This window comes from Nerophis lumbriciformis, linkage group LG02, assembly GCF_033978685.3.
Source record: "Nerophis lumbriciformis linkage group LG02, RoL_Nlum_v2.1, whole genome shotgun sequence".
Classification (NCBI taxonomy): domain Eukaryota; kingdom Metazoa; phylum Chordata; class Actinopteri; order Syngnathiformes; family Syngnathidae; genus Nerophis; species Nerophis lumbriciformis.
In genome coordinates this window covers 8,552,083-8,569,210 of record NC_084549.2, presented here as the reverse complement: position 1 = coordinate 8,569,210, position 17,128 = coordinate 8,552,083, and the positions used below count along the sequence as shown (strand labels likewise).

General features: G+C 41.2%; 1 protein-coding gene across 1 annotated transcript in view; it reads right to left on the bottom strand.

Annotated features, from left to right (window-relative positions):
• The window catches only part of vdac2 (voltage-dependent anion channel 2), a 22,870-nt gene continuing 5,742 nt past the window's right edge, over positions 1-17,128 (bottom strand). The window contains exons 2-9 of the mRNA XM_061935255.1: positions 13,335-13,406; positions 13,185-13,234; positions 9,275-9,427; positions 9,131-9,183; positions 4,137-4,364; positions 3,913-4,063; positions 3,774-3,831; positions 1-740 (exon numbers count right to left, since the gene is read on the bottom strand). Coding sequence (XP_061791239.1) covers positions 649-740; positions 3,774-3,831; positions 3,913-4,063; positions 4,137-4,364; positions 9,131-9,183; positions 9,275-9,427; positions 13,185-13,234; positions 13,335-13,401 — 852 coding nt within the window. The 5' untranslated portion in view covers positions 13,402-13,406 and the 3' untranslated portion in view covers positions 1-648. The remainder of the gene's footprint in view (positions 741-3,773; positions 3,832-3,912; positions 4,064-4,136; positions 4,365-9,130; positions 9,184-9,274; positions 9,428-13,184; positions 13,235-13,334; positions 13,407-17,128) is intronic.

Sequence of the window (17,128 nt, the reverse complement as noted above, 5' to 3'; positions counted from 1 at the left end):
TTCGGAGTTCAGAGACTTTATTGAAAAGTTACCGTCCACAAAAGGACCTCCATGTACAAGAAGGTGACAACAGCTAACTTTTAGATTTCATTAAGTTTGGCTTTGAAGAACTCCTTGTTTCACTGGAAGTAAACCCAAAAACTGCTCGGTTTAAGGGCCTGCTGGCGGACAAGCCGCTCGTCCCTTATGTGTGTGCGTGAACCGGAAGGAGGCTTGCAGCGGTTTTTAGACAGCAAGAGGGGGAAAAAAAAGCCTAGTGTATTTCTTAAAACTGAGGAATATCAGATGGTGTTTAAAAAAAAAAAAAGGTGTATGACAACGGACAAAAAGGAGTGTCTGGTATGAAGAACACAATAAAGCCTCACAGGCGTGGTGAGGGAAATGGACTGTAGTTTTATCATTATGGCAGTGCTGGACAGGAACCATATTACATGTGTATATATATATAAATAATACGCCACCAGCTGACTCTTGCAACAAGAAAGCAACAAAGAGAAGCACCAATGTGACTTGGTGCTCAGAGTTTGTTGTTGTAGCCTTTGAACCGGATCTCGTCAAGGTGGCCCCCTGCTGGTTGGGAAGTACATTAAGGCCAAATTGTCTTCTGATATTCCGGAGTTCCTTAGTGTGGGAGGAAAAAAACAAGCTTTAGGCTTCCAGTTCCAAGCCCAGACCCAGCTTGTGGCCTCCAGCATTGAAGTTCTTCCCGTCGACCAGGCCGGCCAGGGTGAGTTTCACACCTGTGCAGGTAGAGGAGACAACATTAGCCACGTGTACGTGAGCTACATTTATTTCATCTGATCATCATCGGGGTTACAATGCTACCGTGTACATGGACCCTGAAAAAATGATCTGATTATGACGTGTGTTTTCATGCATCACACCTTAAATGTGAATACTTTACTTTGACATGCGCAGCACCGTACCATAAACGGAAAGATGTGTTATTGCTTGTGCTATGTCGCCATCTTTTGGACAAGTTTGCTCACTGCAGGTGCTGAATAAGCAGTGACTTTCGCTGTAAACAAACACGGCTTTCTGCATTTCTGCTTGTCCCACGCTGTCAAGGTCATTTTTAGAGATGTCCGATAATATCGGACTGCCGATATTATCGGCCGATAAATGCTTTAAAATGTAATATCGGAAATTATCGGTATCTGTTTCAAAAAGCAACATTTCTGACTTTTTTAAAACGCCGTAGTACGGAGTGGTACACGGACGTAGGGAGAAGTACAGAGCGCCAATAAACCTTAAAAGTACTGCTTTTGCGTGCCGGCCCAGTCACATAATATCTACGCTTTTCACACACAAAAGTGAATGCCAAGCATACTTGGTCAACAGCCATACAGGTCACACTGAGGGTGGCCGTATAAACAACTTTAAAACCGTTACAAATATGCGCCACACTGTGAACCCACACCAAACAAGAATGACAAACATTTTGGGAGAACATCCGCACCGTAACACAACATCGCCACACTGTGAACCCACACCAAACAAGAATGACAAACACATTTCGGGAGAACATCCGCACCGTAACACAACATCGCTACACTGTGAACCCACACCAAACAAGAATGACAAACACATTTCGGGAGAACATCCGCACCGTAACACAACATCGCCACACTGTGAACCCACACCAAACAAGAATGACAAACACATTTCGGGAGAACATCCGCACCGTAACACAACATCGCTACACTGTGAACCCACACCAAACAAGAATGACAAACACATTTCGGGAGAACATCCGCACCGTAACACAACATCGCCACACTGTGAACCCACACCAAACAAGAATGACAAACACATTTCGGGAGAACATCCGCACCGTAACACAACATAAACACAACAGAACAAATACCCAGAACCCCTTGCAGCACTAACTCTTCCGGGACGCTACAATATACACCCCCCGCTTCAAGCGGGAATATGTTGAACATTTATGCGGCAAAAGCGTTGCTAATAAATGTAGCATCATTTAAAAAGTCACCCGCTAGAGAATGAAGAGTGCTTGAAACTCCGCATGTCAACATCTCCGTTCGGTGCCACACCAACAAAATGCCGAAGCAACTATTTCCGCATCAACACCGTATGCAAAAAAAAAAATCTACAAACATAAGGAGATAACGTCCGCAGGAACCTACCACATAGCGAAGGACATACACTATTTGATTTCCTATTATGCAGCTCATTTTTATTTGACACTTATTGAAATATCTTGTGTGACATCATGCACAAAAGTGCACTTTATTTGTTTTAAACTATTGTAGTGGCGTTCTGTACAAAAAGTGCACTTTAATTTAGTGTTTTGATGTGTCATCTTAGTGACATCATGCACAAAAGTGCACTAATAGCTTGTTTTAAAATGTCTCTGACAATCTTGCACTTTGTTTTGGAAATGACATGACTGTTTGTGCCACTGCTTAATAACTGTTTAAAAAATACACTTTTGCTAAATTGACGTAGTTGTGATTTCCCTCTCTGCATGAAAGTTTAAAAGTAGCATATATTAATGCAGTATGAAGAAGAATGTTTTAATGTAGACACAAAGAATCATCATACTGCTGGGATTATATGCATCAAGTGTTCATTCAAGGCTAAGGCAAAATATCGAGATATATATCGTGTATCGTGACATGGCCAAAAAATATTGAGATATTAATAAAAGGCCATATTGCCCAGCCCTAGGTGGAACATTGACGCGATTTCCTAAAACATTTTATTTTCACCTGTTTTCTGCTCATTTGTCAACTACTTATTTGGTAACTGTCTATTCTGGCAAAGAATTATGACGTTTATTGCTTTTTGATGACCTTTGATGGGATGAATGCGAGCGCAGCGTTCAGACTGCAGTCGCACCGCATACATAACCGATTTATATCCACATAGGACATAAATCTGGGTCGGATATAAAAAATCCGGAATTGTACTGTTCACATTGAGTCGAGTTGAGTTGAGTTTGAGTTTATTTCGAACATGCAAGCATACAACATGATACATCACAATCTCCAGTTTCTCTTTTCAACATGTTCGAAAAGGAGTAGGAAGAAGCAGAGCTTATTTAATCCTACACCTTTTCTTTTACATAACAGTTGCTAAAACTTTTGTTCACTTCCTGTTCTCAATTTATTCACAATATACTCCATAAGTAATCACAATAAAATAAGTAAATAAATAATAATTGGTGAAGTAAGTTACATTTCATATGTTGAGATAAGTAAGATTATTTTGTGAGTGAAAGAATGAAAGAATGGATGAGTTAAATAAATTCAGAATGTTTATCATGGTTCTTCTTCTTTGTACTTTGTAAACACTTTAAGTTTGAAGAGTTTCTTGAAGTGGATCATATTAGTACATTGTTTGATTGCTTTGCTTAATCCATTCCATAATTTAATTCCACATACTGATATACTGAAGGTCTTAAGTGTTGTACGTGCATACAAATGTTTTAAATTACATTTCTCCTCTTTTTTTGAGAAGAATTGTTGTATATTCTTGGGTAGCAGGTTATAGTTTGCTTTGTGTATAATTTTAGCTGTTTGCAAATTCACTATGTCGTAGAATTTCAGCATCTTTGATTCAATAAATAAAGGATTTGTGTGTTCTCTATATCCAACATTATGTATTATTCTAACTGATCTTTTTTGTAACACCGTTAATTGACATGAACAAATCCGATACAGGTCACATATGGGCAAAACATAAATGGGAATTGACTTGCAGTGTGAACAAGGCCAAAGTGTAAAAAACAGACTTTCATAACTCACCCGGTCTAAGAGTCTGGGTGTAGCCAATACCAACAAGGCTATTGTTGTTCACTTTAGCCTGCAAAAAAGAAAAAAAGGTATTTAAGTCATTTTACAGGCAAATATTTCTTATGCATCACCTTATTGATGCTTTACTTACGCTGACAGAGGCGTCCTTGTCCAGCTGGTATTTAGCAGCGATGCCAAAGCGTGTGCTGTTGCTGCCAGCAGTCCATGCCAGGTTGACTGCAGTCTCCAGCTTGTCGCTCACCTTCTGATAGATGGACCCTCCGAACTCTGCCCCATCATTGCTTTAAAGTGCATGAATAGCAGTGAGACCGTATCAAAGAATGTTGAAGTTAGTCAACTCTAAACTGTACTTACACGTTTGTGTGCAGCTGGAAGTCTCCCGTCTTGTAACCAATGGCAAAGTTGTTCTGGCTCATCTTCGATTTGGCGGTGTCGAAGGTCATCTGGTAACCGGCCAGCCAGCCCTCGTAGCCGACAACGGCCGCTCCGTGGATGGTGGGGCCGGCGAAGTCAAAGTCGACATCGCAGCCCAGGTTGACGTACTCGCGCTTGTAGGCGGTCTTGACCTTGCCGCTTTTCTTGCTGTTTGAAGGCAGGTGAGGGCCACACAGGTGATGCAATATTCACATTGGTATGAAACCACAATGAAAGACATATGTAAAACCAATGTTGGCGTTAACACACTTTTTGTGTCTTTTTACGCATTGAAATCAGAAAGGACGCGCATTTCCGGAAGTCCGGATTTTTCTTTTTGTCTCCCAACCCTGCTTTCTCCGGGTCAAAACTCTGGTTTGCTTGTTTTTTTTAATCGATTATCGTTTTTTGCCGATGTTTTGTTTTAGACTTAGACTTCCTTTTATTAGGGCCCGCATGGCCCATTGTATAAGGACTCCCAAAGGGAGTCCTTATGCAATGGGACATAAGGACCTATTGAATTTGTAAGGTTTTATTCCTTATTATTCTTTATTCTTCCGCCGCCTCTTTGAGCACTAATTTGCTCACCATATTTGACCCACACATCAGGACCTGCGAAAATTGTCTTTTAATAAAAAAAACGAACCACAAAACTCAAAATTGCGCTCTAGCGCCCCTTAGAAAAAAAAAAAACTAGACTGCCTATATCTCCCACTAGGAAGATCGGAGAGACATGAAACAAAACCTCTATGTAGGTCTGACTTAGACCTAGTTTTCATAATTGTATATCATTGGGCAGAAATCAACAGGAAGTTGGCAATTCCCCCTTCAAGACAAAAAAATACTAAAAACAGTTACTTTTGCCTCTTTGAGCTGTAATTTGACCCCCTTAACATGCTTCAAAACTCACCAAACTGAACGCACACATCAGGACTGGCAAAAATTGCGATCTAATAAAAAAACCTAACCCCAAATCTCAAAATTGCGCTCTAGAGCAATTTTTGAATAAAACTGAGATAAAACTGCTCCTCGGAAGAAAAAAATGACACAACTGCCTGTAACTCCCACTGGGAAGGTCGGAGAGACATGAAACAAAAACCTCTCCGTAGGTCTCACTTAGACCTACATTTCATAAATTGACAACCCCCAGTAAAAATCTACAGGAAGTTTGCTATTCCCCCTTCAATACAACATTTTTGTAAAAACCGGTCACCTTTCTTCAAACATTATCTCCTCTGAGCGTGTTTGTCGTTTCGGCTTCAAACTAACACAGGAGATAGATTGAACCCTTCTAAATGAAAGTTAGCGAAAGAGTTTTGATACCGGCTCCGGTTTTGATTTTATGACCCTTTAAAGAGCCGCTGCGCTGATGCAGCTGTTTTTTCAAGAAGGCTGCTTAAAAGCAGGAAGCACCAGCGTGCCCACACAATGCAGACAAGGTAGGTACACTAAACAAAAGTATTGGGACAATTCGGACTACCACTGGACACACGTATTGGGACACCTACACTGGACAAAAGTATTGGGACACTTGGGACTGCAACTTGCCAAAAGTATTGGGACACTTGGGACTAAAACTGGACAAAAGTATTGGGACACTTAGGACTACCACTGGACACACGTATTGGGACACCTACACTGGACAAAAGTATTGGGACACTTGGGACTGCAACTTGCCAAAAGTATTGGGACACTTGGGACTAAAACTGGACAAAAGTATTGGGACACTTAGGACTAGCACCTGCCAAATACGCGGGCCCGACCAACGCTGCTTGCAGCTTTGTCATTGAAATTTGAATTTTACAGTACAGATAAGAACGAAATTTCGATGCATTAGCTCATGGTAGTGCAGGATAAAAGAGCAATAAGGTGCAGATATAAATAAATAGATTACTGTACAGATAAATATACTGCACTTTTGCAAATGCATCCACGTTTATGGATGTGTGTTATATTGTCTTTATATTCCAGCGAGTTATGGGGATTATTTTAATGCGTTCAAGAGTCTTACGGCCTGAGGGAAGAAGCTGTTAGAGAACCTGGAGGTTCTGCTACGGAGGCTGCGGAACCTCTTTCTAGAGTCCAGCAGTGAAAACAGTCCTTGGTGGGCGTGGGAGGAGTCTCTGTATATTTTCTGAGCCCTGGTCAGGCAGTGGCTTTTTGCGATCTCCTGGATAGGAGGAAGTTTGTTTATATTTGCCGGTGTTGTGCCAAAATGTGATTGCCTCCTTTGCGAAAGCGCGCACCGCTCGCTAAACTTGCATTGCTTGGCTTGGTCTGTCCACAAGCGGATTACTCGGTGCGAAACAAACAGTTTATCTTCCTGGTTATTGTAACGCTACGTGTTTGACATTATTTAAACCTTAATCGTGTCCGGAAAATGACAGTTTGCCTTTTCTGTGGTATTAATGAGATTTAAAGGACTGTTAGTCCGTTGTTGATGTGATAAAACCTCTTTCTTGTTTGGAGGATACATACAATTTTAACTGTTATTTCTTCGTGCACATAAATATTTATAGTGTCTGGATGTATTCATTTATGTAAAGTTTTCATTAAATGTAATATTGCCTGACAAAAAAATTATTCAACGTAATATTTTGATATTGACATATCTCATTTCTGCATATTTTACTAGAATACCCTTATGAGTAGAGATGTCCGATAATGGCTTTTTGGCCGACATCCGATATTCAGATATTGTCCAACTCTTAATTACCGATTCCGATATCAACCGATACCGATATATACAGTCGTGGAATTAACACATTATTATGCCTAAATTTGTTGTGATGCCCCGCTAGATGCATTAAACAATGTAACAAGGTTTTCCAAAATAAATCAACTCAAGTTATGGAAAAAAATGCCAACATGGCACTTCCATATTTATTATTGAAGTCACAAAGTGCATTTTTTTTTTTTTTTTTAACAAGCCTCAAACCAGCAGCTTGGAATTTGGGACATGCTCTTCCTGACAGAGCATGAGGAGGTTGAGGTGGGCGGGGTTGGGGGGGTTTTGGGGGTATATATTGTAGCGTCCCAGAAGAGTTAGTGCTGCAAGGGGTTCTGGGTATTTGTTCTGTTATGTTTATGTTGTGTTACGGTGCGGATGTGTTTGTCATTCTTGTTTGGTGTGGGTTCACAGTGTGGCGCATATTTGTAACAGTGTTAAAGTTGTTTATACGGCCACCCTCAGTGTGACCTGTATGGCTGTTGACCAAGTATGGATGGCATTCTCTTGTGAGTGTGAAAAGCCGTAGATATTATGTGACTGGGCCGGCACGCAAAGGACGTGCCTTTAAGGTTTATTGGCGCTCTGTACTTCTCCCTACGTCCGTGTACACAGCGGCGTTTTAAAAAGTCTTAAATTTTACTTTTTTGAAACCGATACCAATAATTTTGAAACCGATAGCGATACATTCCGATATTACATTTTAAAGCATTTATCGGGCGATAATATCGGCAGTCCGATATTATCGGACATCCCTACTTATGAGCATTACATATCAAAATCAAGTACCTACTGTACTGTTTACTTGTTGAAATTCCCTTTACAAAGCTAAAATCTACCCAAACGACCACTTTGCTGCTGCCAAAAATTGATTTCAAGTAATATTTTGATACTGACACATCTCTTCTCTGCATATTTTACTAGAATACCCTCTACCGTTTATGGCAACCTCTTTCCAAAACACAATATAGAATGTGAGAAACAACAGGATAATGCATACATTTATCATTTGTTTTCAAAACCGTTACAAAAAAGTGGGACCCCATTTAGAAAATTCCTAGCACCAACACTGAAAACATCACACGTCAGCCTTAACATCGTATAAGTCGGTGTTAGCATGACTCGATGACATCCTTTGGACTCAAACACCTCACATGTTGTGGTAAAACAATGTTTTTAAAAAAAAGTGGAAACTTGTGGGACAATGCAGTAATAACAGTCATCCTGGAGAGCACTTTATCATTCAAGTCCCACATCAATAATGTCACTCGGTCGGCATACTTCCATCTACGCAATATCTCTCGCCTACGCCCATCTCTCTCCCTCAGCAGCGCTGAAATTCTGGTTTACATCCTGGTCATATCTCGTTTGGACTACTGGAATTCTCTACTCTTTACCTGACAAGTCCATCTATAAACTACAACTGCTTCAAAACTCCGCTGCCCGTGTCATTACTAGCACCTCCTCCATTAGTCACATAACACCTGTCCTGAAGCAACTCCATTGGCTCCCCATTAAATATCGCATCCACTACAAGATCCTTCTCCTCACATTTAAGGCCATCAACAATCTTGCCCTTCCATATCTCACCGATCTTCTTCATATCAACACACCCTCCCGTTCTCTTGGGTCTTCTTCCTCCATCCAGCTCATCCTCCCACCTACACTCTTGGTTACCATGGGGTCAAGAGCATTTAGTCACTCAGCCCCCCTACCTCTGGAACTCTGCCCCAGGACATTTGACACTCCTTTATCATTGCCACCTTCAAATCTTGCCTGAAAACATATCTTTTTAAACTAGCTTACTCATGTTAATCAGTTGCCTCCATGTCACTTCTCATTTGCACTATATATATTGTATATATATATATTAGTTTTTTAATTGTTTGTCAAACGACTGATTAATCTTTTATCTGTTATAAGGTGACCTTGAGTATTAGTATTATTAGTAATGTGGTTTCCACCAAGTGACAGACGAGTTCTACATTTGGAATGGGGGGGTGTCGGATAGCCAACAGCACGTTATGACATGGGCAGTGTACAGATCATGTTGCAAGAATTATATGTACTAACTATAAATACTATATTTAAGTACTATAAACCATGAGAATTATATATGCTAACTATAAAGACTATATTTAAGTACAATAAAACATGAGATTAACTCTAGTTTTAACACAGGGAAACAAAGACGTAATTATCATACCCTGTGTTGGGTGAGAAGGTTGTGTCAAAAGTCAACTTCAGTCCTTTGGCGATCTGTGAGAAACAAGCACAATCATGAAGACTGGAGGAAATAATAATGAGGTAATTCTGGTGTTCTTGGCAATAAGGTTCCTTGAATCATTACCTGATCTTCAATGGTGATTTCTGTTCCCAGGGTGTTGTCGGTGTTCCACTTCTCGGTGAAGGTCAGGCCATACTCTGCCCTCTTGTATTTGGTTTCCAAGCTGCCTGCGACTTTGCTGGTGTCGGTGTTAGAGGAACCGGATGTTTTGAATTCCTGCGAGGCGAACGTCAAATTAAATTACTACAAAAGAAACAACGTTACACAAGACAAGACTTACAGTCCTGCTTGTTCTTCAGTAAAAGTAACTATCGAGGCCATGTCTGTCATCCACATTTTCAGATTACATCAACAATATTTAGACTTGCTTTATCATCGATGACCACAATGTGCCACCCTAACTTCAATCTATGAGAAAAACTAACAAAACATTATTTAGTATGGCTGGTGCACAATTTATATACCTGGCAACAAAATAATACATAGGAACCTAGGGCTGAGCGACAAAACGATATCAATATATATCACAATAGACACGTAATCAATATCAATCAAAAATGCGTTTAGCACTCGCTCTCTGGTGACCGAGCAACGCAAGAAGTAATCACTGATCAATCAAATCAAGTAACAGTATCAACTATCACGTTTGGTTGCTGCGCCATCTTGTTTCGCAGTTGATTCTCAGCATTACGGCAAGAAGAGAAACTAAAAATGAGTGCTGCAGAGAGCGAGGACATTGTCGACAATAAAACAGGAAAAGTCACCTCGACAGTATGGCAGTTTTTTGGATTTTTTAAAAACGGACTGGAAGGGTTGGGTGGGGGCGTGGTCAATATGACGACATACATGACATGATAATTTTGATTAGCATATATGTTCTTTAAAAAGGCTAAACAAATGTTTTATATATATTTAAAAACAAATAATGTTTTTGTTTATTAATGCCATAAATAATGTTAAAAAATCATTTCTTACATTGAATCAGCAATTTGACTTGCTAGACTGTGCTCGCTTTGATCAATGCAGTTTCAAGGGTTGCCTTCCCTGAATGTTGCAATTTAGTTTGCCAAATATGTTACACAGTCCTTTGAATTAAAATTGAAAAAAAAAAAAACTTTAGTTTTGTTGATATTCTTCTAAATGAAGTCACTGTAAAACTAATCACACTACAGAAAGTACATTATACAAACACGACCTGGACATAATCTGGACTGTACATAAATGCTTATTTTGAAAATGTAATTTTGTTTATAGATTATATGCAATTTGTTGTTGTGTTCCCTAATTTTCAGTGTACATAAATGAAGGTGTGTGTTGCTGACATAATCTGGACTGGACCTGGTTTTAAGAACCCTTTAAACAATTTAATTTCATTGACAATCTGGTCTGGTGAAGATAAGGTCCATTTTTAAAAAACATAATAAAATAAGATAAATAAACAAAAAACATTTTCTTGAATAAAAAAAGAAAGTAAAACAATATAAAAATAATTACATAAAAAATAGTAATTAATGAAAATGTTAGTGGACCAGCAGCACACACAATCATGTGCTTCACGGACTGTATCCCTTGTTGTATTGTTCTATATTGTAGGAACCAGAATATTAAAAACAGAAAGAAACAACCCTTTTGTTTGAATGAGTGTAAATGGGGGAGGGAGGTTTTTTTTATGGGTTGGTGCACTAATTGTAAGTGTATCTTGTGTTTTTTATGTTGATTTAATAAAATAAAAAAACACATGAAGTGCACATACATGGAGGAATCATGTTAGATTAATAATATAATTTGGAATAAACTGAAAAAAGCAATACAATTATGCAGGATGAAGGTCGAGCTAGCTTTATGCTAACGTACAATGGACTAGCTTATAGACAAGCTAACTCAAATTAGCATGGCCAATCGCAGGCACATGTACTGTGTATAAACAATCCTTCACACCAACATTCATATCAATGGAAATTTTTCAGTCTCCAATGAAGCTAACATGAACATTTTTGGAATGTGGGAGGAAACGTGAGTGCCCAAAGAAAACCCACACACGCACGGGGACAAACGCACACTCCACATAGCGATGTCCAAAAGGAGGTTTTAAAACGCATGCGGCGTAAAGTTAGACGTTATTGTCGGTAGTAAAGTCAAAAGATTTAGGGTAGTTTACACTGGCTTGAACAAGAAATGCAATAATTAGCTTAAAATATCTTTCTCTTCAACTTTCTCTCCTTAATTTTGCTGGGTGTCAACTCCATTAGATCACGACCAGCTTATGTGCTTCAGACAGGCAATTTAGATTTAAACTGTTTTTCAACGTAATAGAGCCAATAGTACACAAACAGACTACATAGAGTACACCCATTCATATAATATATAATTTAGATTAGTTTTCATGTTAATTTTTTTTTTTTTTTTTTTTTTTTTAAGAAAAAACTTATTTTGAAGGTGTGGCGGTGTTAATCTTGCCGTGGCGTTGGGCCCGAGGATCGTTTACATGTAGGGGAAACCCTTGACCGAATTCAGACCAATGTGATCTGTAAATTAGGCAAGGCGCTCGTCCCCACCAAGTCCAGTAACATTACACCACCTTAGCTGTGCTCACCCTTTAGAGCACAGCTCTAACTTCCTGGCACCAAACCAGGAGAAAATAGTTCTTCTCATGTTTCTCTGTTAACATTTTCACACTTTGCACTATTTTGTTACACTTCATTTTAATTAGATTTTAGTATTAAGTTTACATTGTTTTCAATGGTTGTGTCGACATTTGCCCTGCGATGAGGTGGCGACTTGTCCAGGGTGTACCCCGCCTTCCACCCGAATGCAGCTGAGATAGGCTCCAGCACCCCCTGTAACCCCAAAAGGGACAAGCGGTAGAAAATGGATGGATGGATGGATGTTGATCATAATCGAAGGAGGGTTACATTTTAAATAAAAATGTTTGGATAAAATATATTTTTTCCTAGTCATTATTTTTAATCCATCCATCCATCCATTTTCTACCGCTTATTCCCTTTGGGGTCGCGGGGGGCGCTGGAGCCTATCTCAGCTACAATCGGGCGGAAGGCGGGGTACACCCTGGACAAGTCGCCACCTCATCGCAGGGCCAACACAGATAGACAGACAACATTCACACTCACATACACACAATATCGACCGATATAAAACATTTATATTGTAATACAGTTTCCAGCCATTTAGCCCTGCCCCACTGAACCTGTTTAAGTTGACATCCCTTAGATTGGCTGATTCACATCAACATAAGCGGTAATCGATATACAAGTAGCAAAAAACAGCCACGATGTTAGCTAGAGACATAAGAAGCAATAATAAACGATCAATAATAAAGGATTTTATTTTACCTACAGCAGTTTGACAATGTCCCCCTATTTTTGCTAAATTATAATTGGTGAACTTTATTAGTTGCTGAAAAGGAAGTTAAAAGAACAGCTCAGAAGTTTACCATTAAAAAAACCAAAGGATCTTTGGACCCATTTTGAAGTTTGAATGTTAATGGTACTTTATTTCCTGTTGCTTAACTCGCCCTTCTTGTGTTTTTATTTATTTGGACATAACTACAAGTCTGCTTTTGCAAAAATATGCAAGCTATTATAAAATGACAGCACATTTTGACACAAACCGTGATTTCTTGTAGGTTTTTTTTCTATCACAAATGTTATGTCACTGCACTTTATCCGTAACAACACTGTGGACCAGGACTTGAGTTAGTTAGCAAATGGATTTCGCTGTACTTTCACAACTTATTGATTGTGCAAAGTAAATACAGAAAAAAGTCACCCATGCAACGCAACATTGACAGATTCCTTTATAGTGGGATTAGCAGATTGTGACGATTACTCGTATAATGCACCATGGATGACAAAACCACCAACAAGTATGAAAACTAATTGAAATGCAACTTCCACGGTTTAAATATTTGATCCCAAAGAGCGTGAGCTCGTTGTATGCACTTAAATGACCTTACCACGCCACTGGCTGACTTGGTCTTGACGTCAAGCTTCACCAGGCCAAATCCTAAACAAAGAGTTGTTTTGACCATCAATTTAGTCAGAGCAGAACTGGGTAGTAAAAACACTTCAAGTATATAGGTGTGACAGTGTGGAGACGCTCATACCATAGCCTTTGTTGAAGATGTCCTTTGCAGACTTGCCCAGATCAGCGTATGAAGGAGGCACGGCCATTGTTTCTGCACACACAGGAAAAATATATATATTAAATACATATTTTGAGCAAACAACCTCAAAGTGCTATAGTGCATTTGAAAAAAATAAATAAATAAAATAAATAAATAAATAAATAAAAACAACGCTAAAACCACAAATAGCTGCCCCCAAAAAGTAAAAAAGTAAGATAAATAGTAAAAAAACAAAAAACAAAAACTAGAACAGCCTAATAGTTAGAACTAGCACACGTATCTTTAAAAAAAAAAAAAAGAAGAAGGGCTTTAACGCCTTTTTTAGTTTAGTTTATTATTACTTCGATCAGTAGTCAACAAAATAAACAAACAGCTTTACATAAACAAACAGTTGTACATTCATAAATTGAAAATGTTGCAGACCGAAAGGGTTTAGGCTGAAGTTGAACACTTATTGCGCCTAACCCTATAAACAATGTCAAATACAAGATGAGCTTCCAAAAATTATGACATTTCCATAAACACTGTTCAATTATATACACAGTAAAGACATGTGAAATATCCTTGTACACGTGTTAGTTAAACCTTTGTACCAATTATATACAAACAATTATACTTCCATTATTACTGTGTATTATATGCTGTCACATATACTGTAATATTGTACATGGTAATTGTTATATTTTGTATATATGTTATAGACATAACATAATATATCTGTATATATAATATACTGTACACATATGTATATATTCGTATATGTTATATTTTATATCGCTATATTTAGTCTATTTATACCTGCATTGTCCTTTCCATCCTTACTCTTTCCATCATTGTAACTGAGCTACTGTGTTGAACAACTTCCCTTGTGGATCAATAAAGTTTGTCTCAGTCTAAGTCTAATTATTTATATCCCACATTTAGTTTGTAATTAACATTGATCATAGTATTAACTATTGTGTTGATTCAAGAGTGATATATGTTTCCAAGACATTGGTCTTAAAGTGTTTTTAAATGTGTGAATGGAACTGGAACATTTTAAGGAATCATCCAAGCTGTTCCACAGATGAACCCCCCTGACAGAAACATCTACTTTTTTTAACTAGTTCTTATGTTTGCTTTTTGAAAGACAGCTGAACCTCTGAGGTCATAGGGACTCTCCCTAGGTTTGAACCTCTCCTGTAGACACCCAGGCAGCATGTGGTTATGAGATTTGTACATCACAATAGCAGTGTTGAGGTCAACCAGATCGTGCAGTTTTAATGTTTTTAATTTAATAAACAGAGCATTGGTATGGTCATGATAATCCGCATAATTTACAATTCTAATAGCTTTCTTTTGAAGTAAGAACATAGAGTTGATGTTTGATTTGTAATTGTTACCCCAGATTTCCATCCATCCATCCATCCATCCATCTTCTTCCGCTTATCCGAGGTCGGGTCGCGGGGGCAGCAGCCTAAGCAGGGAAGCCCAGACTTCCCTCTCCCCAGCCACTTCGTCCAGCTCCTCCCGGTGGATCCCGAGGCGTTCCCAGGCCAGCCGGGAGACATAGTCTTCCCAACGTGTCCTGGGTCTTCCCCGTGGCCTCCTACCGGTCGGACGTGCCCGAAACACCTCCCGAGGGAGGCGTTCGGGTGGCATCCTGACCAGATGCCCGAACCACCTCATCTGGCTCCTCTCGATATGGAGGAGCAGCGGCTTTACTTTGAGCTCCCCCCGGATGGCAGAGCTTCTCACCCTATCTCTAAGGGAGAGCCCCGCCACCCGGCGGAGGAAACTCATTTCGGCCGCTTGTACCCGTGATCTTGTCCTTTCGGTCATGACCCAAAGCTCATGACCATAGGTGAGGATGGGAACGTAGATCGACCGGTAAATCGAGAGCTTTGCCTTCTGGCTCAGCTCCTTCTTCACCACAACGGATCGATACAGCGTCCGCATTACTGAAGATGCCGCACCGATCCGCCTGTCGATCTCACGATCCACTCTTCCCTCACTCGTGAACAAGACTCCGAGGTACTTGAACTCCTCCACTTGGGGCAAGATCTCCTCCCCAACCCGGAGATGGCACTCCACCCTTTTCCGGGCGAGAACCATGGACTCGGATTTGGAGGTGCTGATTCTCATCCCAGTCGCTTCACACTCGGCTGCGAACCGATCCAGTGAGAGCTGAAGATCTTGGCCAGATGAAGCCATCAGGACCACATCATCTGCAAAAAGCAGAGACCTAATCCTGCAGCCACCAAACCAGATACCCTCAACGCCCTGACTGCGCCTAGAAATTCTGTCCATAAAGGTTATGAACAGAATCGGTGACAAAGGGCAGCCCTGGCGGAGTCCAACCCTCACTGGAAACGTGTCCGACTTACTGCCGGCAATGCGGACCAAGCTCTGACACCGATTATACAGGGAGCGAACCGCCACAATAAGACAGTCCGTTACCCCATACTCTCTGAGCACTCCCCACAGGACTTCCCGGGGTACACGGTCGAATGCCTTCTCCAAGTCCACAAAGCACATGTAGACTGGTTGGGCAAACTCCCATGCACCCTCAAGGACCCTGCCGAGAGTATAGAGCTGGTCCACAGTTCCACGACCAGGACGAAAACCACACTGTTCCTCCTGAATCCGAGGTTCGACTATCCGGCGTAGCCTCCTCTCCAGTACACCTGAATAGACCTTACCGGGAAGGCTGAGGAGTGTGATCCCACGATAGTTGGAACACACCCTCCGGTTCCCCTTCTTAAAGAGAGGAACCACCACCCCGGTCTGCCAATCCAGAGGTACCGCCCCCGATGTCCACGCGATGTTGCAGAGTCTTGTCAACCAAGACAGCCCCACAACATCCAGAGCCTTAAGGAACTCCGGGCGGATCTCATCCACCCCCGGGGCCTTGCCACCGAGGAGCTTTTTAACTACCTCGGCAACCTCAGCCCCAGAAATAGGAGAGCCCACCACAGATTCCCCAGGCCCTGCTTCCTCATAGGAAGACGTGCTGGTAGGATTGAGGAGGTCTTCGAAGTATTCTCTCCACCGATCCACAACATCCGCAGTCGAGGTCAACAGAGCACCATCCCCACCATACACGGTGTTGACACTGCACTGCTTCCCCTTCCTGAGGCGGCGGATGGTGGTCCAGAATTGCTTCGAAGCCGTCCGGAAGTCTTTTTCCATGGCCTCACCGAACTCCTCCCATGTCCGAGTTTTTGCCTCCGCGACCGCTGAAGCCGCACACCGCTTGGCCTGTCGGTACCTGTCTGCTGCGTCAGGAGTCCCATGAGCCAAAAGAACCCGATAGGACTCCTTCTTCAGCTTGACGGCATCCCTCACCGCCGGTGTCCACCAACGGGTTCTAGGATTACCGCCACGACAGGCACCAACTACCCTGCGGCCACAGCTCCAATCGGCCGCCCCGACAACAGAGGTACGGAACATCGTCCACTCGGACTCAATGTCCAGCGCCTCCCTCGTGACATGTTCAAAGTTCTTCCGGAGGTGGGAATTGAAACTCTCTCTGACAGGAGACTCTGCTAGACGTTCCCAGCAAACCCTCACAATGCGTTTGGGCCTGCCAGGTCTGTCCGGCATCCTCCCCCACCATCGCAGCCAACTCACCACCAGGTGGTGATCGGTAGAAAGCTCCGCCCCTCTCTTCACCCGAGTGTCCAAAACATGAGGCCGCAAATCCGATGACACAACTACAAAGTCGATCATGGAACTGCGGCCTAGGGTGTCCTGGTGCCAAGTGCACATATGGACACCCTTATGTTTGAACA